Below are 27124 nucleotides of genomic sequence, written 5' to 3'. Positions count from 1 at the left end.
AAGGTTTTCAAATTAACTGCCATTTTGTTTCAAATTTACATTGAGATTATAGGTCTGCAGAAATGTAAAATGCCACGTTTTAGAAACGTACAATGTCAACGTTTACAATTTACGTTGAGATTGTACGAGATCCCTGGTTTGCACACGTAAAATGGCAATGTTTTATTTCCGGCGACTGGGTTTCCCAAAGGTCTAGTCACATGGCCAGCTGTCACAGTGCCACTTATCAGTCAATTCAATGACAGGATCGTGACAATGAAGACGTTCAATAGAAAATGTGTTCTAAATGGTTTGCAATGTAACCGTAAAATAACGTCTACTGCCTCGCTCCATCAAGGAGAAAGTGCAACAGCCTCTACAGCGGAGGTCCTCTGTTAGTATAAGACAAGAAGTTGTATATGGTCAGCACCAGGACCCAAACATGGCACTATTGTGTCACCATAACATCTAATCACAGTCACCAACACTGGATTATTCAGTGTTGAGTATTTTTTGATAAGGCATTTCAATAACTCAGTTTGGCCTTGTTTGTGCTACTGCTCCCCAACACCACACGTCTACTATTCCAGGTCTATTGACAGATATCCGATAGAAAACGACTACCGTAGTTATAAAAGTGTTCAATGAAAACCTCGTCTCGTCGCAGAAGGCAAACGTGACTCGACATCTCTGGAAGACAGTTGGGTTGTATAAAGCAAGATAGTGGGGCGGCATAGCTCAACATATAGCAATTGCTCATTTTGTGATAAAAGCACCAAGTTTGGCTATACAGTATACAGTATATATATATATATATATATATATATATATATATATATATACACACTAGATATTACCCAATATCTAGTTTTCTTCCATATATATATATATATGGAAGAAAACTAGATATTGGGCAATCACAAAGTCGCACTCTGGCGGCCATAGCAGCCATTGTTCAAAATGGCTATCAGACGATGGTCAAACTTTCCTATGAAATTGGACCCACATGCAATGATAGTTAAGCATTGTAACTCTAGTTCTATGATCACAAGCGGAGCCCCCTGTCTTGACATGGGCTCATATGCTCAAGGGGTGGAGCCAAAGTGTTCTATGCCAGCAATCGTAATTAGAATGCCAAACTGCAATGGCCCAATATCCAGATTTGTTCCACATACATGTAGCAAATTCTGGCACTTTTATCACATAATGAACAACAGGTTAGCTATGCCGCCCCACCAAGAGAGGCATTTTCCCTTCAACATCCAAATAAAGGCGTATAAAACACAACTGGCACAAAAATGGTGCTATTCTCTTGAACTGTGCTGTAGTTTACAAAAGGAGGATTAGAGAAAAGTTAGATTAGGCACATTTCTCTGTTAATAGGGCACAAGAGTGTCGTTAACATTTTGACAGCAAAAAAAAAAAGGTCTGGTGAATGCAGGTGAAGTTTTACATTCACAGCAATTAAGTCCTTTGAATCTTTTTTCAACCATCTAACATTTGACACAATGTTCATCTTTTCCGCACATTTCTAAGTATTTTCCTTTTTTCTTCTTCTCTTAAAGAATGTTAACGGCTTAATAATAAAATAAAATAAATCCATCCTTAACTGAAACAGGAATTTACACAAAATGTAGAACTTAAAAAGCCTGTGATGATCATAGACCCCATTAGGGGTGATTGTTTACAAACCCCATGCATTTTCCCACAGAGAAATGTGGGTTCAATCCGGAAACCCAAATCTGGGTAAAACATTGACACACTTTTGTTGCCCTTTGAGCCACAGTAAGGGGAGGCACTGAGGTCCGATTTGTCTTTCTTTTCATTTGTTTGAAAGCACTTCACAATTATTAGCTTGTGCCATAAGTGTGTGAGAGGACTCCTATTGTTTAAGACAGATTCTACCTTCATTGCACATGATCAAAATAGAGAGAAATCACAAGAACAAAAAAGACAAAATCAGTAAATGTGACTGAGTTGAGACTTGAGTCTGGCAGCGCAGAGCATTCAGTGTTAATATTTACAGTGCAGGGAGGGGGGGGGGGGGGCTTTGAAGTCTTCTTCCAACCAGAATCATTATGTTTTATATTCCTCATTGGCTCTTGTAATATAAAGTGTGAGAGGGAAAAAAGAGCATCTAAAATGGCCGGAAAGATTGTTAGTGCACATTTTTTTCTTTCTTTTTTTACGTTTTCAAATACAATATAGATTTATATCTAATCCATAAATTGTTTCTGACTATACAAAAAGTGAGAACTGATCAGAAAGCATTAGACTTCATCTCATATCTATACATTTCCTGAAAGCTCATTGTAAGTTTTCTTTTATTTCTTTTCTTTTTAGACAGTGTTCAATACTCAGTGCTGCTTTACTGTAGTGAGATTCTCGCTTCCCAGGTGACAGCCTGTTCACGACGACTGCGCACAGAACGATCCAGGAGTTCAGGAGGCATCGCAAAAGTTTACACATTCAACCTTTTCTTTCAAGCAGGAAGGTCTTGAGAATCAGAGTGGTGGTCCACCTCAGCAATCGGCCATATAGCGTCCTAGAAACACAAACAAACAAACACTTCGCTGATGCATTAAATATAACAATATTCAGAAAGTGATCTAATTGACAATTCCTCAAGTGGGACTCAATAATAAAAATAAAAATAATTGATTGGTTATATACAGTAGTGCTTTTCATGGCACCCAGAGTGCACGTGGCACGTGTGTGTGTGTGTTTGACTGAAAGTGCCAATTAGAAATCGAGGGATGATTAGGTGGCCATCATGGAAGGAAGGCCTGTGTAGGAATTTAGCCAGGACACTGGGGTTATCGTGCGTTCGTTTATCGCAAAATAACTGGGATGTGGAGGCTAAATGACATCACATCTGTTTTGTTAGCATTCCATTTGCAGAAAACTTGAGCTGGGAAGTTCACTGTTCATTGGTCAGATCCAGTCGCTAGCCAGGCTAGCGCCATTGTTAGCAATAACAATTGACAACATGGCATTTTGCATCATTTTGCGCATACAAACACTGCAGCCTCATGTCCACACAGATAGAAGTTAGGCAGTGCTGTGTGTACAGCTGATTTAATGAGACACAAACAAAACAGAAGTGCTAAACAATATTACTACGATTATAACTACTGTTGTTGTTGCGGCGCAGCCATCTTGGATTTTTGAGGTTGGGGCTGCTGAGGCTCCTACGAGTTTGGAATGGGAAATACCAGCTCTAGTGACGTCACCGCCCAGCTCATGACCTTTGAAGTCGTAACATTACCAGTCCCCAGTTATAAAGGAATGCACGATTACACCCTTACCCTTTGCAAAGATTCCCGATGGGCCATGTTCACACTACAGGCAAATCCGATTTGCTGCTAAAGTCATTAATCATCATTATCTTGATTGGTTTCCCAAATCTGACTTGGGAGTGTGTCCCCACTGCCACAAATCTGATTTGGGCAAGTGTTCAAGTCGGATCTGTCTGTCCAGACATGTGGTTTGGGACAATTGACACAAATCAGACTTGGAGCGTCCAGACTCATAAAACCAATCTGGAAAGAATCATTAATAGGTCATTAAAGTTCACAAATCAGATTTGGCCTCCTAGTCTGAACATGGCCTTAGAGTCAGGACCTCCGTTTAACATTTCATCCCAAGGACGGTCTCACTCACAGGACAGAGTCCCTATCACTGCCCTGGGGCATACATTGGGGACGGGGATATTATTCATGAGTCCAGAGGGAAGGAGCACCTCCTACTGGTCCTACCACACCACTTCCAGCACCAGATGGTCTCCCATCCAAGGGCTGCCCACAGACCTGCTCAGCTTCCCCAGTAAGCCATTGATGTAATGCAGGAACTAGGGATGGGCATTTCTAGCAAAAACACTATTTGAAAAATCGCTGGGAACTATTCGATTATTATTGGATATTCGCCCACCCCTTAAAAAAAAGTGAGTGGAATGTTATATGGTCTCCCCTGATTTTAAATATAGCTGAATCGCTTGGTTTGACCATGTAAAACCTTTTTTATAAGCATTTTACGAAATGTCTATGGAAAAGTGAATGGCGGATGAAATCCCTTGGAGAGGGAGAGGGGGGTGACTTTGGCACTCCATTGACGTTAGGCAGCCAGACTATGTTAGCCACGTTAGCATCGTTTCCCGACCGTAGCCGAGATGGCCCAGGGAACAGTAGACAAAAGATCAGCTTTTCTTCATGCAGTAATTAGCCTTGAAACCTTTTCCTTGTGCCTCAGTGTTAATAATAGGGGTGGGAGAAAAAATCGATTCACCTAAGTATCGCGATTTTTAATGTCACGATTTTTTGGATCGATCTTTTATTCCAGAATCGATAATCGCAAATTAAAAAAAAAAAAAAAAAAAAAAAAATTTTTTTTTTTTTTTTGGTGCTTGCAGTCAGGCCACTCACTGAACAGCAGGCTAGGCGCCGCCTACTGGTTTACTAGTGGTTTTATTACTTTATTAGTTAGTCTGAAGTAATAATTACACTTCAGGGTTAAAGTGGGTGCATCTCATTGTAAAATTGGACTTCAAACGGCCCAAATCTGGCTTCAAACGGCCCAAATTTCACGCGCGTTGGCCCATATCGGCCTGGCCTGCTTGGTATCTAATGCCCGGCCTGAATTATGATCCCAGTCCGCCCCTGTTTTTAACTATATCGCCCAGCCCTACTCATGATATATAATATACAGTCTCTAGTGTATGATTCAACTTTTCCCATGTTCTAATCTAGTGTAAAAAAGCAAACAAACTGAAAAAAGAAAAGAAAAAAATAAACAAAAATCGCAATAAATCGTAATATCGAATCGCAATAATCGTAGAATCGCAATAATCGTGAATCGCAATATATATCGAATCGGCACCAAAGTATCGTGATAGTATCGAATCGGGAGATAAGTGAATCGGCACAGCCCTAGTTAATAATATAGTAATATAGACAGTTTAACACCATTTCTCCTACGTTTCTTCTAGCAAGGAGCTGCTGGGTGCTTCTGTCGCGACACCGACAGGCTGCACCATAATCTGCATAATGCACATGCACGAGTGAGTACTTCCGCAGCAGCCAGCAGGTACAGCAATATCATTTGGACAAACTTGTGGCTTTGCTATGCTCTTCAAGAGACAGCAGGCGGTAAAAACAATGGAAAATGTACTTTTTATAACAAGACAATTGTCACATAAACTATTCGATTTCTAACAATAAAAAAAACAATTTTAAATATAGCCGCAAGCGGCGATGCGGGGTCCAAGCTTCCGGTGACTTGGGGGGTGTATGTCAGATAATATAGACACTGAATTGCACGTTTAGTCAGAGTTGGTATGTGCACAAGTGCACAAAGTTTGGTTGAGATTTGGTGACCTGACCGGGTTCAAGCAGTAGTAGCAGTAGTAATAGTAGTGTTAGTGTATATGTGTGTAAGTGTGTATATGTGTGTGTGTATATATGTGTGTGTATATGTGTGAGTATATGTGTGTGTGTGTGTGTGTGTGTGTGTGTATGTGTATATGTGTGTGTGTGTGTGTGTGTATGTGTGTGTGTGTGTGTGTGTGGCGTGTGTGTGTGTGTGTATAGGTGTATATGTGTGTGCATGTGTGTGTGTGTGTGTGTGTGTGTGTGTGTGCATGTGTGTGTGTGTGTGTGTGTGTGCGCGATGTTATGTAGAGGAAGGATAACATCATAGATGACATCATAGATGACATCATCAGTGATGTCACAAGACTGTCATCGGTGATGACATAGTGTCAAAGTTTAAACATTTATCATTTCAAGACGGTTTCACGTATCCAAATTCTTTGTAAGTCTTTAGATCAGGGAAGTCCAGAGATGACACAGAAAAAGTTTGGGCTCATTCGGGCAAATGGCCTAGGACGAGTTTGTTTATCAAAAGTTTAAACATTTATCATTTCAAGACGGTTTCACATATCCAAATTCTTTATACAACTTTAGATCAGGGAAGTCCAGAGATGACACAGAAAAAGTTTGGGCTCATTCGGGCAAATGGCCTAGGACGAGTTAATTTTTTTTTTTTTGAGAAAGTCCAAGATGGCGGAAAATCTAGCAGACTTAAATGGGCGTGGTCTATATGAATAGATGCGTATTGATCCAGGGAATCCAGCAGATGTGGAATTTTGATTCTACGCCTCACGGTTCAGCAGTTATGGACCAATACGTGAAATGGTCTGTTATAGCGCCACCATCTGGCCAATATGGCTAATTTTTTGTCTCTGAGTAGTGGGGCACATTTCCAACCTATGTGCAAGGTCTGGCTACTGTAGCCCTTACAGTTTTTGATGTGCATGCTGTTTTAGCGGAGAATAATAATAATAATAATAATAAACGGAACAGATACAATAGGGATCCACGCACTTCGTGCTTGGACCCCTAATAATAAAAACGACTATTAGAATATTTGAAAATCATTGCCAATCCCTAGCAAGAGCCACGGTGCTGGTCAGTCTGGATGGAGAAGCATGCGACATACCTGTGGAAAACCTCTTCTTGTTGAGAGAGTCCGTATCCTGATGGATAAGCGTGCGGTGCTACATACCTGTGGAAAATCTCTTCTTGTTGAGAGAGAGTCGGTATCCTGCTCCCTGGAGCTCCATGTCCACTCCTGACAGGGTGCTACCCTCGCTCATGAACTGCACTGCCAGGGTGGTGGGCGTGGACGGGCCCGACGACAGCTCGAACTTGGCCCTCAGAGACCCAGAGCCTGGGGTCAAACACATACATACATGCTGTCACTTGCCCCCATCGCCCCATCCAGCTCTCTACCTCAGCACACCATAGCTGTACAAAAGCATGGAGCCACCGTGACGTCACCCATTGGTTTATGGACTCCTGTTTTGAAGCCCCGAGTTTGGCATTTTGACCATCGCCATCTTGTTTTTTTGGGGGGAGCCAGAGCCAGTCGCAGTGCAGTCTGCTATTGGTCCGTGATCCGTGAGCTGTGTGATCACTTGACAGGCGATCAATCACGTCCCCCAAAGCATAGACTGCTTTATTGTCCAGTTTACTCTAAATGGGACCATCATTTACAAAATGAACATCATGCTGTATTGAAGAAGAATTGAAACTAGCGATTGAGAGCTTAAACTCAATAGAAACGTTTACTGAGGTAATAAATCAAGTAGGGTTATTTTCCCATTGACGTCTATACAATCAGACTTATTTTTGCAGCCATAGGCCGTGTGTCCATCTAGTGTCTTTTTCCGACCGTTAAACGCTGGAAGTACGCTGGGAAGCGCTGATCTCAGCGCACAATATAACAAGGAAGCAGTCTGAAACTAACGTTAGTTCAGTGCGGTAGTAGCTTGATAGCTGACAGCTAACATTAGCAAACAACACACATACAGTGATTTAGCTCAACACTCACCAGAAATATTAAGTGTCTAGCCAATCTGCTCCCACAATTGAGCCTTTCTGTCTCTGTTGCGATAGTTTTTCCATATGATTTGTTGCCAGAAAAGGAGCACCCGACACCAGCGTCTTTCTGAAAAGTTAAAATATTTTTAGCTGGGAGCGCTAGGAGTCGGGCGCACAAAAACGCCGGAGCGCTGTGAAAATAGACGCTGGACGCAGCGCACTTTCTCTAGATGTCTGTGTGCGCCCGCATACGCTCGCTCTTCATTGGAAACAACTGAAAAAAGACGCCGGAGCTGATGAAAAGATGCTAGGTGGACACAGGCCCATAGACTGTATAAACAGGTGAGTTATGTAAAACTACCCCCCCCCCCCCCCCCCCCCAAGTAGCTATAGAGACCAAAACCGTTTTTTGTACCAGTCTGTAAATTTCTGCTGTAAAGTTAGGTATTTTAACATAGGGGTATATGGGGATTTACTCGCTTTTGGAGCCAGCCTCAAGCGGCCATTTGAGGAACTGCAGTTTTTGGTACTTCCGCATTGGATTAATTGTTAACACTTTATAATACACTATAAAGCATTAGTAAATACTTACTTGATTATGAATTCATCATTTATAACACATTCATACATTACTAAGCATTAGTAAGTAAGTCATAAACACAGTTATAAACATTTTATTCCTGATTAATAATCTAATCTGTAATGTGTTTAATGATTGTATTCTCATTCTTTGTAAATGATAGATTCACCATTTATAAGTAAGTATTTATATCAATTACAAACCATTTATTTATGAGTTGTTAATGGTTCATAAGATCATTTAGAAAGTGTAAGTAGATTTTTATTTGTTTTTTTTATTTGACCTTTATTTAACCAGGTAAAAACCATTGAGAACAAATTCTCATTTACAATGGTGACCTGGCCAAGGGGCCGCAGCAAGGGTAAAAAACAATACAAACAGTACATCAGGTCAGCACAAGGCAACACATATAAAATACGTATAGTAAATAACGACAAGACAGAAGTAAAATCAGGAAGCAAACAACAACATTCAATCAACAAAGATGCAGAAGGAGGGGGGTTGCTGGGAATTAATGATGGGACTATAGGGGGAGAGAGGGAGGGAGAGGCCTAACGGCAGGTGCAGCGGTCGACTACGAGCTGTTTCATGGTGTGTTTGAACATGTTGAGCGATATGAGAGCTGTGAGTTTGAGTGTGTTTTGAAGTGTGTTCCAGTCATTTGCTGCGGCAAAGCGGAAGGAGTTATGGCCAAAGACAGTACGGGCTTTTGGGATGGTGAGCATAATGAAGTTGCTGGATCTTAGACGGTAATTGCTGTTGGAAATATGCAGGAGGGATGAGAGGTACTGTGGACACATGCCGAGAATAGACTTGTACACTAGTTGAAGCCAGTGTTGAAGCCGTCTGGTGTGAAGGGGGGGCCAGTCCACGAGTTCATACAGGTCACAGTGGTGAGTGGAAAAGGGGGCACTTGTGGCAAAGCGGATAGCAGAGTGGTGGATTGTGTCCAGTTTATTGAGGATGCTCTTTGAGGCCATCCGGTAGATCGTGTCACCGTAGTCGAACATGGGCAGGATGATTAAACAACTATTTATACGTACTGTATGTACATTTATGTGTACATTTCTACATAATGATTTACTTATGGTTAGTGAGTGTGTTAGGAGATGGTTTATAAACACTTATTGATACTCAAACTCATGATTAAATAAGGTAGTTACTAGTCAGTAGTTAAGTATTTTGTGTGAGCCCATCTAAAGTGAGGACTATCTATGCCTTATAAAGCATTTAATAAATGGGATAGAAGGTCTTGGCTGACCTTGACCAATGGAGGCAGATGAATGCCCAAACGGTCAGGAAAGTGATTCTGAGAGATGTGTGTTTCACTCATGGTTTTATGTCTCTAAGACGGTCAGAATTGCATGATGGGACAAAAATGCAAATTATGCCTCCCAGAGTCTTCTAAACAGCCAGGAGGTTTTTCTTGAATAACTCTGGAACGACGCTCGGATCTTTCTGAAATTTTCATCGGTCACCCAAGAAGTGGTTTATGAAAGCAGTGGTTTATGATATCACTGATGATTTTACTATTGACATGATTGTCAACATTGCTCGAGTGACATCACTGATGACATCACAGTTGCTCGAGTGACATCACTGATGACATCACTCACTGATGACAGCACGTATTCATAGAATTGGTGATGTTGAGATCTCGACATCAGTGTTTGCTAAAGCAAAAATGTTTACATGTTGATTTAAATGTCTGCTGAAAAAAACATGTTATTTTACTTTCCAAAAATTAATGAAAATGGCTACCCACAAGTCTCCACTTTACAGATGAGGTAGCATTTTCACAGCCTAAATAGCATTAATAGCTTGTAGATTGTATGTGGGGGATGACTTATTAATTTTCCATATAAGAAAGTTCACATTCTCTGTTAATGAAATACTTAAAACAGCCTGCTACCTACCGCCTTTGAAAGCAAATGTTCAAAATCGTGATATTTCCCGAATATCACAATATTTAGAAAATTGACGGCAAGCGTATCCTCAGGGTTAATGGGTATGTAAAAAGTGTTGTCTGTAATAATTTTTTTGCAATGTTCTGGTGGACCACCAGTGGAGCCCCACCAGTGGACCCTAACCCACAGTTTGGGAACCAATATGAAACAATGTAATTTATAATATAAATCCTATTATAATCCAATATGACATACAAAAATATCATCCATCCAGGCTGTGCGGCACCTTGTACAAAGTAGATTAGATTAGATTAGATTATTTGTTTATTTAGACGGGACAGTGCAAAATTAATGGACACAAAGAACATAATCAGAGTGTAAAAATTGCCGGATTTAGCACGAGACTCGAGCACGAGGCTCGAACACGTTGCACATGGCACGAGGCTAATTTCCATCCGTAGTCCCCAAAACAAACAGGACATACGTGGACATACCTACATACAATACAATACACACAAACAATACATACATACATACATATATGCAGCCGGCAGTAATGGTTTCTAAATATACTCAGATTTGCAACATGAAACATGAAACATTATTACTGTTTTGAACGAGTAACAAGGCACACTTCAATATTATACAGGTACAATCCATTTGTTGAAAAAAGTACAGGGATTACAGTCCGGAACTACTCCAATACTGACGGCTGGGTTAAAAAAGAAGAAAAAAAAAGGGGGGGGGGGGTTAGGTAGGGCAGCGGGAGCTGATAGAGACGGTCGGACGTGGTGGGGGATGGTGGAGGACGGGGGGGAGGGGTGGTGCGTAGATGAGCGTAGCTACAGACGAAATATCAGGGGAGGAATTGCTGCGTCCTTGGCAGGTCGGGGATCCAGATTAGAATAGAAATGTTTTGGTTGCCTGGAATTCCTTTCAGGTCACACAGACCAGGGTCACACAGACCAGAAAGTCAACAACAGGTGTGAAGTCTCTGGATTCTCCAAACTTAGTTCATTTCTTTTGCAGATCAGTGGAAATTTCCATGATTTAATCCACAATATAATACATTTTTCACAGTTCAAATTCACTGACCGCCCATCTCAATTTTCATGACGTCACAGCCTAGGGTCAATCGCTGTTGTCTTCCCGTCCCCAGCGGCGAAAGATCTGTCTGGGCAGAGGGTGGGGGTTCCCCGGACCCCGCATTCCTCAAAGTTTAGTTGATTTGCGTTGAGAGACCAGCTTAATAAATCCAATAAATGCACATTTGTCATTTCGAATAGACGAATGCAAGTTTGCTCCGGTTAGGGTGTTGCAGGCAGAGGGAAAGGTGCAAGAGTCTCCTCATCCTCGCTCTCCCCAGCCTCAGGCTCCGTGTCGGCAAAGCATGAAGTACAACTTCCTCTGAAGTTTCTTCAGCCACAGAGCTCCCATCAGGAAGAGGAGTGCCATCACAGTGAGACCCATGAGCTCGTCCCGGGAGTCAGAGGGAGTTGACCCTCCTTGTCTGTCCCAGTCAGATGGTGTAGAGCCTCCTTGGCTGTCCCAGTCAGAGGGAGTTGAGCCTCCTTGGCTGTCCCAGTCAGAGGGAGTGGAGCCTCCTTGGCTGTCCCAGTCAGAGGGAGTGGAGCCTTCTTGGCTGTCCCAGTCAGAGGGAGTTGAGCCTCCTTGGCTGTCCCAGTCAGAGGGAGTGGAGCCTCCTTGGCTGTCCCAGTCAGAGGGAGTGGAGCCTTCTTGGCTGTCCCAGTCAGAGGGAGTGGAGCCTCCTTGGCTGTCCCAGTCAGAGGGAGTTGACCCTCCTTGTCTGTCCCAGTCAGATGGTGTAGAGCCTCCTTGGCTGTCCCAGTCAGAGGGAGTTGAGCCTCCTTGTCTGTCCCAGTCAGAGGGAGTGGAGCCTCCTTGGCTGCCCCAGTCAGAGGGAGTTGACCCTCCTTGTCTGTCCCAGTCAGATGGAGCAGAGCCTCCTTGGCTGTCCCAGGCAGGGGGAGTGGAGTTACCAGTGGAGTTGTTGGTGGTGAGGAGAGGTTTGTGACCAACAGCGGTGCTCTCTGCTTCAGAGACAGCCATGGCCACAAACAGCCAGCAGAGCGGTAAAATAATAGCAGGAAAAACTCTGTGGAACTGCATTGTCTTCACGATGGCGCTTCTCCTCTTTGGTGTTGACCTCAACCCAGTCATCCAATTTGTAACCTCAGCAGAGAAAGGATTTATGACATCACCGATGATGTCACCGATGGTATCACTGATGATTTCCGTTTTGACTGTCAACATTTGACTGTCAACATTGCTCGAGTGACATCACTGATGACATCACAATTGGCTCGAGTTACATCACTGATGACATCACTCATTAATGACAGCACATATTCATATAATTGGTGAGTTGAGATCTCGACATCAGTGTTTACTAATGCCTCCCACACACTAGAGGATAAAATGCCCGATTTAATGCCCGATTCCCCTCGGGGGGGCGTGGCCCGATTCGAGGCTAGTCTCAACCGATTTTTTGTCAAAATAATTGTCAAGTGTCTGGTGTCAATAAATTATTGATTGAATCGGAGCCTGCCCGATCTCGAATCGGGCATATCAAACATGTTTGATATTTACGATGGCTGTCTCCCGACGGAACCCGCAATAGCCAATGAGAGCAAGCAGACCGGGACTCGTCGACGCGTCATACCCGGATGTTAATGCAGCGCTCACAACAAACGAGCAACAGCCATGGCAACAGCAGAGCCATGTAGCTCCTCTCTCCAGCATCCTCACAGCTTAAAACAGGGTGGACAGCGGCGGAGGGCTCTCCAAACATGCGCCGAGCGGAGCGGCCCGCCCCAAGGGAGCGGACATGCTGCAATATGAGCTCTCAGACAGGACGTTGTTTTAGCTTATTTTGCGAGGGTGTCCGCCCGCTTGTAGCGGACCCGCCGCTCGGCGCATGTTTGGAGAGCCATCCGCCGTTGTCTGTGGGAAAAAATTGCGGTTCTGTGGGATATAAACAGCCTACAGTCTAGTTGCTGGAATCGCTGTGAGTCGGTACTTCAAACGGCTGGTGTGTGGTCTCGCAGTCTGGCCGAATCGTCTAGTGTGTGTGTTCAGGCGATTTTAATGTTAAAATCTGATGAAATTGTCCTCATGTCTGTGGTCTCTCATGTTTTTAAAATCGGTTAAGATTTTAAAATCCTCTAGTGTGTAGGCAGCATAAAGCAAAAATGTTGTTGATTGAAATGTCTGCTGAGCATAAACATGTTATTTTACTTTCCAACAACGAATGAAAATGGCTACCCACAAGTCTCCCCTTTACAGATGAGGTAGCATTTTCACAGCCTAAATAGCATTAATAGCTTGTAGATTTTTTCTTCTGTTTGTCTCAACAAATGTGTTATGCATGCAAATACCTCTGATGAGCAAGCAAGGGGGGAGAAAATGTTGGCGATCCGACTAGGTATTTTGCTTCAATTTTTGTAGGAAGGAATAATCCAACCCTTGAACCATTAACAACTCCTAAATAAATGGTTTGTAATTGATATACTTATTTATAAAATAATGGTGAATCTATCATTTACAAAGTATGAGAATACAATCAACACATAATAAAATGAATAAAACGTTTATAACTGTTTATGACTTACTTACTAATGCTTAATGATGTATGAATAATGCTTTATAAATGATGAATTCATGATGAATTAAAGCAGCTACGAGCAAGATTTTCGATTGTTATTAAACAGTATAATTACAATATTGATGCATCACATCTTACCTATAATAGTAGCTGAGACCAAAGCCGTGTGAATCGGAGATTGCTCTCTTAAGTCTGTGTCTGTCTAAACTCGCGTCAACAGGGGGCTCTCTCTCTCTCTCTCCTTACCGCCGGACCGGCTAAACCCGGAAGTGAAACGCAGCTCCCTGCATTCCCCCGTTCGCGCTGCCTAGCAACATACCATAAACAAGGAGAAGACCATGCATACTCTCGCGAACATCTCTTGTTATATTCTAACAGGTTTTTTGGAAGTTATTTTGTGGTTATGGCCGAAGTGGCTGCTGCAAACCGTTTCATTTCACTTCCTGATCTGCCCTGGCCACAGAGAGACTAACACTGGCCGATTCACTCGGGGTTCAAGCGAGACTACTCTGCGTTGGTCTCGTCTACTATTAGAGGTAAGATATGATGCATTGATATTAAATTTAGACTGGTTAATAACAATCGAAAATCTTGCTCGTAGCTGCTTTAAGTATTTACTAATGCTTTATAATGTATACGGTAGTTATTATAAAGTGTTACAGATAAATTTTTCAGAATCGAAGACTTACTTACACCATACACATTTTCTAGAACTAGACAGATACATGTGAATATACAGTATATAGATGTGAACTTATTCCCTTACCTTCATTCTCAGACTTTTCTGAGATGTCACTCAGCTTCCATAGGAATTTATTCTGCTCTGAATTCCTGAAAGGGAAGAATGAAATGACACATTATTCGACAAGGGAAAATGGTTCTTCCGTATTTCACAATGCGTCAGTCGAGTGTCGTCTTCCCGCTGATGCAGCGAGCTCCACTTCTCACCAGATGGCGTTGGGGAGAGACTGCATGTTGGTGACCCCTCCATCGACGGGCACTAAGATCTGGACACTGGACAGCGGCCCTGGGGAGGCCATGGACTCTGGGTTGTAGCGGTAGTCCACTCGCAGGTCCGTGGTGCTCGGGGCACACTTCCAGTACACGGCCAGGTTAAGAGGAGTGGAATGGATCCCATTAGACAGCACCTGAACACACCAGGACAGCATCATTTGACCACTTTAAATATGAATAAAGTTCTGAGTTTTTTTCAGAAATACCCTCACTGGCTCACCTGCAAATGAATCAATATTCTAGTGTGAATGTGTAATGCGAAACTCTGACGTTGAAATTAGGGATGGGCATTTCTAGCAAAAACACTATTCGAAATTCGCTGGCCAAAGTCGACTTTTAATCGAAATTCGAAAATAAAAATAAAATGTAAAAAAGAATTAAAAATGTAATTTTTTTTTTTTTTTTTTGTGAGTGAAATGTTGCATTGTCTCCCCTGATTCTAAGTATAGTCGAATCGCTTGGTTTGAGCAAGTAAAACTATTTTTATAAGCACTTTAAGCAAGGTTTATGGAAAAATGAATGGCGGATGAAATCCCATGAAGAGGGAGAGGTTGCTTATAAAAATTGTTTTACTTGCTCAATCCAAGCGATTCGACTATACTTAGAATCAGGGGAGACAATGCAACATTTCACTCCAAAAAAACCCCCCCTTTTTTTTTTTTCTTTCAATAAACGAATTTCGAATTTCAATAATAAAAGTCGACCTTGATAATAACAACGATTATTCGAAAATTCGAAATTCGATGCCCATCCCTAGTTGAAATCAGCGGGTCAAATCCACTGATATAGTTTTGACACAAACATAATTTTGTTCATTTGGTGACTCCACAATTTGACTTTGCTGCTGTCCTGCTTGTATAACGTTGTTTTTGAGTCACATTTGTCTTGATTGTGAAGCACTTTGTTTTCAGACGTCGCTGTATAAATAAAGGTATTCTACATGGATTATATTTAGGATAGACATTTCAGCTCACTGACCTGGTACTTCAGGATGTCCACATTATAGTAGGAAGCTGAAGGATTCTGCTCTGAGGCTTTTCTGAGGTAGGACGTCAGTGCTTGCATGTTGAACCAGAAGTCCTTGGAATTTGAGTCACTTTGGGAAGGATCGCTAGATAAACGCACGCACACACACACACACACACACGGGGGGGGGGGGGGGGGGGGTGATCAGAGGCTCAATTATTCATAGCTCTTCTTCTTGGCTTTGTGTGTACAGCTCCAATAGCTTGGAAAAAATGACCCCGTTCTAACCGACCAGCTATTAAATCATGAATTCCATTTTATTGAATTAGTCCAGCCATGTGGTCTTGGGATAACCCAGAGGAACCAGACAGATAAAAAGGGGGGAGAGAAAAAACAAACAGAAAAATACCTCTCTTCCTTATTTTTCAGGGAATGATTTGAAGTTTGACAGGTGGCAAGTCTGAACTGTTTAAATTGGAACTAGCTGCTGGTAGTAATATCTTTAAATATCCAGACAGCAGAAATCACTCGTGTTCGGAGTTCTAACTAGGGATGCAAGATGATATCGGAACGTCAACGGTATCGTCCGATAAAAGTCTTGAAAAAATGAAATATGGGCGTCGATCAGAAACAAACATTTCTGCTGATATGACAGGCCGGTAATAAAATTACGCTTTAATTATGCCAAAATGCTCGATGCTTGACTAACTTTTCTTACTTTTACCAGTGAATGTGTCCATTTTGAAAAGCATTGTATTTTATGTCTGTATCTGCCAGTGGGCCATCATGATAAGAGTAGGGACATTAATGTGTTAATTCCACTACAGGAGAGACTTGATGTTCTCTGAAATTAGGTGGGGGAAAATGTGCGCATATATACAGTATGTACCGGCATCAGCAATCGGCCAAAAGAGTTGGAAAATATTGGCGTATCAGATATCGGCAGATATCAGATATCCAATATCGTGCATCCCTATTTCAAATATGGTTACTGGTCATGACCACGCCCACTTTTTCTCTCTTCCGCGTTACACGCAACGTATTTGTTCTTCCGGTTCAGCGCTAGTTGGCGGCCAATTTCAAAACAAAATGTCACTATGAACGAAGTTTGGCAAGATTCAGAGCTACACTGCAGCCAACTTCAGTTACTGCTGCGAGGAGGCGATGGCTGTACCCCGTCGGCATTTAACCTTAGTTACAAAAGCACGTCGACAGTGTTTTCTCACTGCCAGTAGCCTAACTACAGTAGGGTTTGACAGATAGCTAGTCCGACCGGTGTCAGCAGCACAGCCAGCGCTCCCGGGCCTCGCTGCTCGTTAAATATTTCCAATAGGCGTTATACGTTCTCACCTGAAAAATATTAAAACTTTAAAACAGTTTGGTTTTTTTTTTAGCTTGAAAACAGCTTTTTGGCAAGTCTAAATGACTGCGGTAGGTGTACTCTACTTCCGTGTTTAAAACCGGAAAGACGATTACGAAATGACATCATGCAGAAGCGTCCTTGTATGGGCAAAGAATAAGGTGAATACAATATCCTGACATGGGACATGACTAGTGAATCTTCTGCCGATATGACAGCTGTCCATTTCTGACTAGATATTTTCCAAATATGACATAGTTTTATTGCATAGTATCTGGCATGACATGAACTCCAGATTCTAGCAATATAAAGTGCCTCCATTCTGGAGTTGGAATGCTCAGAAGAACATGAAATCTGTGACTCTCATGATCGGAGAGTATCCATTTCTACTGTATGTATCATCATATTTGGATCATATCTTGGAATATTCAGCCAATAATCTCTCTGGATTCTTAGGGTTTTTGCGCAGTGCAAACCTACAAATTAAGTGACATTTTGAAAGTTGTCCTTGCAAGTGAAATACAATATACTGTATGCTCCTTTGATGGAGACCAAATAGGCGTGCATGAACAACAACAAAGACGACATGCTCAGGGTTTTTGCTGGGTCAAAGTGAGGGCGGAGGTGGTAGGCTACTAGAGCCCGACTGATACCGATTCTAGTGGGGGAAATATATAGTGATTTGTTTTAGTTATGCTATCTATGTGGATTGTGCACAAATATGACTATGCAAAGGTACTCAGAAGGCTGCTTTCTTAAACAAATAACTTTATTTATTTATGTCTTTACTTTATTTTATTATAAAAAAAATTATATTATATATTTATTTATATATTTTTTATTTAAGATTAAATTGGCAACACATTGGCGTAATGTCGTAATTACAGATGACAGAAATCCGCCGCGTGACACTCGCACTCGAAAAGAGTGTTTTTCATGAAGACACCTGTCAGAGCTGGAGGTGGCACGAAATTTGACAGAGGTCGCCGCCTCCGAATTGTCTACGCAGGAAAAACCCTGATGCTGATCATTTGACTGTCATAATTAACAATGGTCTGTAGATGAGGAATGACCTCACTGTTTTGTTCAGCTTTAACAAGAGGTAAAAAATAATGAATGTGAAATGAAACGGCAGCTATTTGAAGGCTGGTGCCACTTTTCTTTGCTGTTTTAAGAAGTGACGTCTTTAAGAAGAGACATGGGCTGTTGAGAACCCGACTGTTGAAATCTGGTGGAAAATATCTCTCTGGCAGCCTAATGATAGGTTGATGTCAGAATAACTAAACGAATTTCCTCTCACTGACGCTGCCTGGATTCAACTCATACCCCCCACCCCCATCCTGGCCACACCCCTCTTGGACTTTACCACGACTCTTGTTCTGGTCTAATTAGGACTGGGTGATATAGACAGAATGAAATATCACGATATTTTTGACCAAATACCTTGATATCGATATTGCGACAATATTGTAGGGATAACTATTGGTGCTTTCACAAAATATTTATACAATTGGATTTTTGATAAATAATCATCAGTAATGTGTATATAATGACTAAGTGGCTAAAGGCAAATAGAACAGCTAGAACAGTCTGGTAAGTTCAGATAATGACATTACTTTACTGTAATGCAGCCTTTAAAACCAGCAAAAGACAACAGTTATGCCATATCATGATATTACGAGATCCAAAATCGAAACGATATCTAGTCTCCTATCACAATAATGATATAATACTGATATATTGCCCGGGCTGTAGGTCTACTCAACTCTACACTTCATTTGCAGTGTATGCCTGTATGTTTAGTCTCACCTGTATAGTAGCTGCTGGTTGGGGAGGATCTGCTCCAGTTTGCTGGTGTTCTTCAGTTTGAAGGTGAGCACGGCGGGGGAGGGGTTGGTGGTGAACACCTTGATGATGCCCATAGGGAAAGACAGGGTCATGTCTCCTGTGATCTTCACAATGCACCTGTGGGATATAATGCACAAAAATGTATTTAGGTCTTGGTCAGCACTGCTACACTCCAGATAATAGAGTGCTGCAGGGATGACATAGCATCGTAGGCCAACCTGGTAGTGAGCATTGCACTGCGGTCCCTTGACAAAAAGCCAATAGGATTTTTGTTTCAATGGCTTTTAGATTCTTGCAGAAAATAATGTCTGTGGTTAAAGCTGCATTAAGCGATGTTTTTGTGTTCAAATAAGTGTTAAATGGCTCTATATTCTGACAAGCAATCACTGAAATAGAGTGTTTGGTCAGTGACTTGAAACCCCCAACCCCCCACTGTCCTCTATCTCTCTCCTGTAGTCCTGCAGGCTGGGTGGACGTATCTCCGCAACCGTATATCTCGTAGAGACGCACGGATGGCGGCATTGGATTCGGGGTGAAAAAATACATACAGTCGTTTAGAGGGATCGCGATTGGACCTTCCGTTTCTTAGAAAATGTAAACTTTTCTCTGATTGGATCAAAATTGGCGCCAACCTCAAACTATCCAATCAGAGAAAAGTTGGGGGTTTCAAGTCACTGACCAAACACTCTATTTCAGTGATCGCTGTCAGAATATAGAGCCATTTAACACTTATTTGAACACAGAGACATCGCTGAATGCACCTTTAACAAAAGTGTATGATACTCTGAATTTTGTGTTCGGCAAGATGATCTTCATAAATGAACCCCACTTTTGTGATTTCTGAAGCATAAATGTGAAGGCCAGGAATAGCGATCGGCAGAAAATCCTTCAAAAATCATAAAAGTGCTGTTCATTTGTAAAGATGATCTTGCTGAAGAAAACCTCAAAGTATCATAAAGCTTTGTTAACCACACATACTGTACCTTACTTCAGGCCTCTAACTCAAAGCCCATAGACTTGGACAAGAGGGAACCCATGCTAATGCGTTTTTCCGGGTTTTAGGACTCATTCCTGCAGCACTCTATTCTGGGCTATGGCTAGTGTTTATTCCACTAATCTGGTCTTTCTATAAACGTCTAACCAAGGCCTCTTGAAAGTAGATATTGAAATCTGTTTTCGTTCTCTGATCCGGTCCAATATACAATAGAGGCTCTAGATTCCAAGCTAAACACATCTCCAGCACAATCTCCAATCTGCATACGACAAACTCAGCACTAGTCTAGTACTAGTTTAGGTTGCACTAATCTAAACAGGGTGTGGGGCTCGAGCAGTCTTGGTGTAGCTGGGCCCCAGGCTGTGGTGTGGTGGTATGGTGCACGGGCGAGGGACTGCATTGCTTATGAAATGTTCCATTTGCTAATCCCTGCAAAAATAAGCCTTTTGCACAGCAGCAATTTAACAGCAGTTAACCAATAAAAGGCTGTATGTTTTCTCTGCTCCAGAGTCCAGACTATAATCTGCTGCATGTAGGTTATCCAGTCTGAAAGAATGGTGTCGGCCTAACGCAAATCTAAAACATTCCACACACAGAGAGAGACACAGAGAGACAGAGAGAGAGAGAGAGAGGGGGGTGGGCTAGTGCACATGTGTCAAACTCAAGGCCCGGGGGCCAGACCCGGCCCGGCACCTCATTTTATGTGGCCCGCGAGAGCTAGCAAAGAATACAATTTGTGCAATACAATTCTTCGCAATATGGCTTAAAATAGCTATTGTTAAATGGAATAATAGTTGTAGGCTACTAGCACTCTGTTTGCCATTATTTTCCCTATAATTCTGCTTTCAGAGCTAGTTATTAAGTATTAATTTATTACTAAAAAACAATAATAACCAAATCAGAGGCAATTATGAAATAATATAACACCTAGGCTAGATACATTTATATCGTGCATTTACAACCGGCCCTTTGAGGGCAACCATAATGCTGATGTGGCGCGGGGTGAAATTGAGTTTGACCCCCCTGGTGGCCACTGCAAGAGGCATAGTCAGTGGTCCACTATGATGTGAGTGAGTTGTGTGCAGCAGCACAGGGTGGGTGACATTACTGTATGCAAGTCTTAAGGTCCTTACACATCGGGAGCGTTTTTTTTTTCCGTGCGATTGATTCGCACGTCAATAATATTTTCCGAACCTATATCAGTCAATTGCAACCGTGCCTACCTACGGCAAAGTTTCGCTGAGCGTTATTGCGGCGTTTCTTTTTTTGAACCACGGTCGATTTTTCAGAAATTCGCTTCCCCGACGTGTACACATCTGTGATTGACAATCACAGCTGTGATTGACAGGTGGGTCAAAACTCGCATCGCAATTTGGTGCCGTATATTGGCATCGCTCTTGATGTGTAAGGACCTTTAGCATGTAGTATGTGTGACACGTGGAGCTCCAGTATGGAGAGAAATGTGTGTGCGTGTCAGGAGGTCATGTGAGACTCACTTGGTGGGATCAGCTCCTTTGAAGTAAGCATTAACCGACTCTGTGAAGGCCACGGCGATGGGCAAAGCATCTTGGGATGCCAGGGTCACAGGGCTGGGACCGCGGGACGTCCCTGAGGAGAAGAAGAATGTACAACGTTGCACTTCTGTCGATTGGTTCGCACTAAAACTCAGGTGGTCTGATCATGCAAAAGATGCGTTTATACAATTACGAATATTCATATTGTTTGCATTTCATTGAGCCAGTCATTCAAATACATCACGGGGTCAGTACATTCTGTTATTTTAGGAATGAACAGACATTTGTAAAATTCCAAAGAAAGGACATGCGACAGATGTTGCACCGTTAGGTGTTAGGTCAGAGTAACTTCAAACTTGTCAATCGATTACAGACACAGCGTAGAAAAATGAAGGTTAGCAAAACCCAACATTTAAAACTGCATGACTTTTGCAAACAAAACTCAAACATGGTTAGGAATTGATGGCGTTATGCTGTTGTCAGAGGGACAGATGTGAGAGACGAGTTGAAACGGTGAACATGGAGAGCACCCAGGACACGGTCAGAGGAACACAGTCATTCCTACTGTGAGCAAATATCCACTGATCCATCCAGCCCATTCAAGAGGCTGGTGTTGTTAGTGTTAGTTAAACAGAGGGCAGAGTCCTGTCGTATGAACTACAACCCTACCTGCTGGCGTTTCACACCGCTTCTCAAAGGTGGGCAGCTTGGCTATGAACACATCATCCTCTTTACATGGTCAATTAAATGCATGAAGAAGAAAAGAGGAGATCAACCAAAAACTCAGAGGTGAGGTAAGATGATGTAGCAACAGCAGTAGGCCAGTAGCTGATACGGTTGCACAGAGACAAACGAGAAGCTGTCATGATGACAGAGTAGAGACGATGAGTGTGAAGCAGATCTTTTGGAGGAAGTGGGGAAAGGCAGACTCACTTTGGCTTAGCAGAAATAGAGGAGAGGGAGAGAGCAGCTCTGGCTCTGGGGAGGAGAGGAAGGGAGCATAGGTCTGCTCAGGTCCTGTGAGGAGAGGAGTGGAGGAAGCAGAAGAAAGAGGGGTGAGGGAGGGGAAGGGAAGGCACCTGGTAAAAACCATCCTGATAACATGACCTCACATCCTGTCTCGCTCTACGTATCAGTCTGGACTTCCAGCCGCCCGCAGCGATTTCAGTGGGCGGGAGTACTTGCCTTGACGGACACCTCCTTCAGCCAATCAGCATCGCCAAATCCAATCCAAATCCTGTCTGAGGAACGTCCTTTCCGTCGACAAACTCCGCTGGTGCATACTCTTGTTCATGTGTGATTGTTGTTGTCTATTTCTGCAATAACCGCACTTATGGTTGTGTTTACTCTGCTAATGTTAACGTTACCACTCGTTGCCCTCGCGGTGCTCCGATTGGCCGGTTACGTTGTCAACTACGGCACAGTCCCTGATTGGCCCGGTAACATTCTGATTTCTGAAGTCCGTGGAGCAAGACAGAATGTGAGTTCCTGTGATCAGGATGGGTTTTTACCAGGCTGCAGGTTGGTGAGGAGGTGAAGGAGCTGGAGTAAAACAAGAATGAATAGACAGGGGAGAAGAAAGGGGAGATACTGTAGGGGAAGTCGGGAAGCATTGGAAGTGTGGCATCTTGGGCACGTCCTTACCGACAGTGGGGGTGTTGCTGGCACTGATGGAGGCATTCGAGGACAGGGAGGAGGAGCTCTCTGCCCGGGCCAGCGGCGCCGCGGGAGGAGGGCTGGCGTTCGACATCTTGGGCGGGCTGAACGGCCGGACCTGATTGATCGCAGTCAGTCAAATCGGGAAGATAGCATGGTAGCATTGCGTTAGCAACAGGCATAATCTTCACAATATTTAAAGCAGCTACAGGGAACTTTCATTTTGTGTTGATTTTAGTGGCCCCTGTGGACAGAAGCGGTAGTGTGGTAAAGATCTTGACTCGCATGTGCATTTGTTTTGGAAGCTAGTGAAAGAAAGACGTTACCTATTTTGAAGACTGTTTTTCTTTTTGAAACACAGCTGTTTGCAGGATGCATAGCGATGAGGTAATGTACCGAGCCGAGCACAGGCCTTTAGAATAACTATTAGGAAATAGCCTTTTTGCTGATGGTCTCATTTGCTGATGTAGGTGATATAGAGGTATGAGTATTAAATTGTGTTGTTTCATAACCAGTTAAAGGTTCCTTGTAGTAACTTTAATCATATGGAAAAATCTTAACAATCAACATGCACATATGGGGTTCCCGTGTTTACTCACAATCTCATTGATGCCTGTGAGTTTGCCAGTGGGGAGTTTGGGCCTGGAGGAGGGCCGTGGCGGAGGCACCAGGGCTCCAGCTGTCAGAGGGGTGCTGGGTCGGTTTGGCGCTGGCACTACAAGGACAAACACAAGGAAGTGTGAGAGTTAGACAGAAGTAAGACAGGTGAATAAGGACATACACACACGCGCGTGCGCGCGCACACACACACGTGTTACAACAGAGATATAATGAGGATTTTACTCAGGTAGATGCGCAAAAACATCATGCATCAAGACCACTTATCATGAAAATCACAACAGCATAACATAAAATACTGAAAATCATAAAAGGGAATCAAGAAAAACACATTCCAAAAGGAATATTACACAGCAACAGAAAGCAAAACACTCTTTGCAAACCAGGCAGTGAGTAAGATAAGTGTATGTCTCTAAAGCAAAAAATAAGTACAGAAATAAATAATAAGGAAAACAACATATTTCTCTAAAGAATATATATGTAACATAAAAATCTCAAACACAAAACAAATCAGCAAAATAAATTAGAACATACAGTTAAAGTAAATCAAACAAAAGTCCAAACCTCAGGCATATAAAACTGCAGATATCTGCAGCATGAGTAATCATGTTACCATTGAATACTTTGCTTGACGGAGCTGCTGCCACTGTCCTCTCTGTAATCCCAGAGAAGACATCGGGGGAACGGGGGCTGGCCTCCTCTCTTACCCCGCTGCTGCCCACATCTTTGCTGTAGGGGGCAGCAGAGTCGTCGGAGAAGAAGCGCATCTGCCTGCCCGTGTGGGGCGGCGGCCTCGACGCCGACGCCGAGCCCGGCCGGCGTGCCGGAGCGAAGCTGTCGTTGAAGGCGATCCACTGACTCTGGGACCACGACACTGAGGAGAAGGCGTCCCCGCTCTTGGGAGGGCTGGCGGGGGCCGGCGGGCCCTCGCTGGGGTCGAGCCGCTCGGCCGGCAGGGTGATGGGGGCGCTCTGGGCCCGCGCTGGCACGGGCTTGGCTGCTTGGAAAGGGTTTTCCGGGGAGTCCCAGGGAGAGAACGTGGACGAAGAGAAAGAGGAGACTTCTTTGGATTGCTGGCTCTCCGCCAAGGGAGGAGAGCGCTCCTGTTGTAGCACCGTCTCGGCTTAAGGTGGGCATGTTCGATAGAGCAGGACGCGTTGGCAAATGCAAAGCAGAGCATAGACAGTAAACCTTTGAGACAGTTAATCACAGATGGGCTGTCCCAATACAAATCACAAAAGTGACTCTTGGATAATTAGCAGCATAGTCACCATTTGTCAGTTAGTGCAGTGATTCTCTCAACCCTTTTCATATCAAGGACCCCTAACTTAGTCCCCATTAGAGCCACAGACCCCCATTTGATGAACTTTTCTTTCTCGGATACAAATCTGAGAATATTTGTATTGTTAGATATGATTTTGTCCAAAAGTCTTTGTCAACCTTTATTTAAACAGGAAATTCTCATTGAGACACAGGGTGTCACTCTCAAGAGAGACCCGGACCTTTCTTCGATCCAAATATGAGATTTTTTGTATTGTTAGATAGATATGATATTGTCCAAATTAAAGGTCCAAAACTATCTGTAGAGAGATAACCGTTAAACTATGATCAAAATAGTCTTCTACATTCTCTAATTGTGATTGTGATTCTAACTGTGTAATTCAAATAATGCTGACGTTTAACATACGGTCAATTTGCTGGGTACCCTGAACCCACTCAAGGACCGGACCCCACATTGGTATAGTACATCATTCATTTGGCATCTGAATTGAGCTTCTGTACGCTCACGGATCAGTACATCACACGCTGTGCTTTGTTGAGTGAACTAAACAGAAAAGATTTCTAAGCGTTCTAAATGATAGATCCAGGGAAAGTTTGGACTTGAATTGATTACTAAGATGGAGAGCCAATTAACGGTTAGCTAGTTGTTAGTTAACAGACAGTTATACAGTCATTACACACAGTGCTTGCTGTTACGGGACCTTTGAAATTGTAGTGGAATGAAAAAAGAATGAAAGAAGAAAAAGAAAAAAACAGATTGATAAACAAGGGATTTCATCATCATCATCTACAATGTTAATGCCATTCTAGTCTATTTTATTATTTCTTGCGAAGTGGTTTAGTATTGCTGAAAAAACCCCATTTATGTACAGAAAAACAAATTAAATTCTTATCAATGCTATACATAATACATACTATAGATTATTATTATTTTTTTTAGAATTGATGCATCAGGACATAGGAACCACTTACATTATCACTGGGCTGCATTGCACTTACATTACAGTTGGTGGTTTCTAGCTTTGCAAGAGAGTTGCACCAGTAGTACAGAAAGCTAGACTTCTAGTCCAAGACCACATGAAGAACATTACTTATTATTACGCAGTATTAAATCTTCAGTTAGTGACCGTTATTTAATCTTCCAAATGATGAAATAACATTGCTTGTGGTAACATCCAAAAGGAGGACTAAATTGCAGGTCAGTTGTAAGTCACAGGGAGTTGGAATTACATGCAGACTCTGCCACATTAGCCAATTTTTAAATAGAAAGCCATGACAGGAATAACATACATATTTGAAACTCAAGTGCATCCTGTTGTCAGCAATAAGTGTGCAAAGTAATGACTTCTGATTGAGAGGATCTTTGAATCTGATTTGGACACATGCAGAGCGTCCAGACACTCAAAGCTTAATACAGTCTGACTAAACAATGTTAAGCATTGGTTCTCAAAGTGGGGTCCTTGAGGGGGGTTCCAGGGGGTCCCCAGTAAAAAGGGGAATCATTTATTTTCACAATAATTCCATCCATAAGTAACACATGGTTTGGTCATGGGTTTCATACACTTTCTGTAATAAAACATCTAAGGTCGCTTTCACATATAAGCAGTTTGGTCCGCTTTAAACGCGCCAGAGTTTGTTTCCTCGGATAGTGCGCTTCGTTTGGGGTGGTGTGAAAGCTCAAATGAACTCTGGTGCGGAACAAACAAGCGAACTCTGGTCCGCTTGAAAACGTGGGTCTCAGTTCGCTTCCAAGTGAACACTGGCACGGTTCGTTTGTGGTGTGAAAGCAACCCGGAGTACTAAACACAAGAGCACATATAGGAAGCGCCAGTGCATCATGAGTAGAAGGCGGTAGAAGGAAACAAAACAAAAACTGCGGCGTGTACACGTGTGCGCGCCGCGCGACCTACGTCGTCATAACAACAACAACAACAACACATCGTTGTCTCTCATCAGGGCTCGCCTTCTCCTTCGGTACTGCCTCGCTCGTCTCATCTGCAGAATGAAATGTTCAACAGCTCGCTGTCTCATCTGCTGCTCATATTGGGCACATTCTTGTAAAATATTTATTTGATAGTAACACCAAAGTAAAACCAGAAATCCCACGATCGCAGGTGCTGTTGCTCCATGGTTTGTGTTTCGCGTTGTTCAGTCAGACTCAGCCCGGCAAGAAGCCTGCTGGAGTGGAGAGATTTCCCTTCTCTATTCTGTCCAACACCTGTGACTGTTTCGACCACGTGACATTGTTCCGAAAGTTTGGTGCGCTTGACAAATTGCTGTGTGGAAACGAACCGGACCAAATGAAAAATGCAACAACAATGTTGCAACTTCACCCCCCCCCGAATCGCACAGAGTCCACCAGCTTATATGTGAAAGTGACCTAAAAGCAAAAGTCTTATCAGA

At 42.8% G+C, this 27124-nt stretch overlaps 1 protein-coding gene across 3 annotated transcripts in view; it reads right to left on the bottom strand.

Annotated features, from left to right (window-relative positions):
- Nucleotides 1–897: 897 nt before the first annotated feature.
- fcho2 (FCH and mu domain containing endocytic adaptor 2) overlaps nt 898–27124 on the bottom strand; it is an 89460-nt gene continuing 63233 nt past the window's right edge. Inside the window, exons 19-28 of one of the 3 annotated variants that reach the window (XM_083641337.1) lie at nt 24054–24563; nt 23422–23537; nt 22811–22940; nt 21149–21260; nt 18620–18775; nt 15463–15595; nt 14419–14618; nt 14237–14301; nt 6541–6705; nt 898–2524 (exon numbers count right to left, since the gene is read on the bottom strand). In XM_083641337.1, the coding sequence (XP_083497463.1) occupies nt 2502–2524; nt 6541–6705; nt 14237–14301; nt 14419–14618; nt 15463–15595; nt 18620–18775; nt 21149–21260; nt 22811–22940; nt 23422–23537; nt 24054–24563 (1610 nt within the window). In that variant the 3' untranslated portion in view covers nt 898–2501. Of the gene's footprint in view, nt 2525–6540; nt 6706–11674; nt 12039–14236; nt 14302–14418; nt 14619–15462; nt 15596–18619; nt 18776–21148; nt 21261–22810; nt 22941–23421; nt 23538–24053; nt 24564–27124 lie in introns of those variants that run through there. The other 2 variants (XM_083641335.1, XM_083641336.1) reach the window with 2 other exon arrangements.

Source organism: Poromitra crassiceps, assembly GCF_964638095.1.
Source record: "Poromitra crassiceps genome assembly, chromosome: 8".
NCBI classification, from domain to species: Eukaryota; Metazoa; Chordata; class Actinopteri; order Beryciformes; family Melamphaidae; genus Poromitra; species Poromitra crassiceps.
This window is presented reverse-complemented; position numbering and strand designations above follow the sequence as displayed.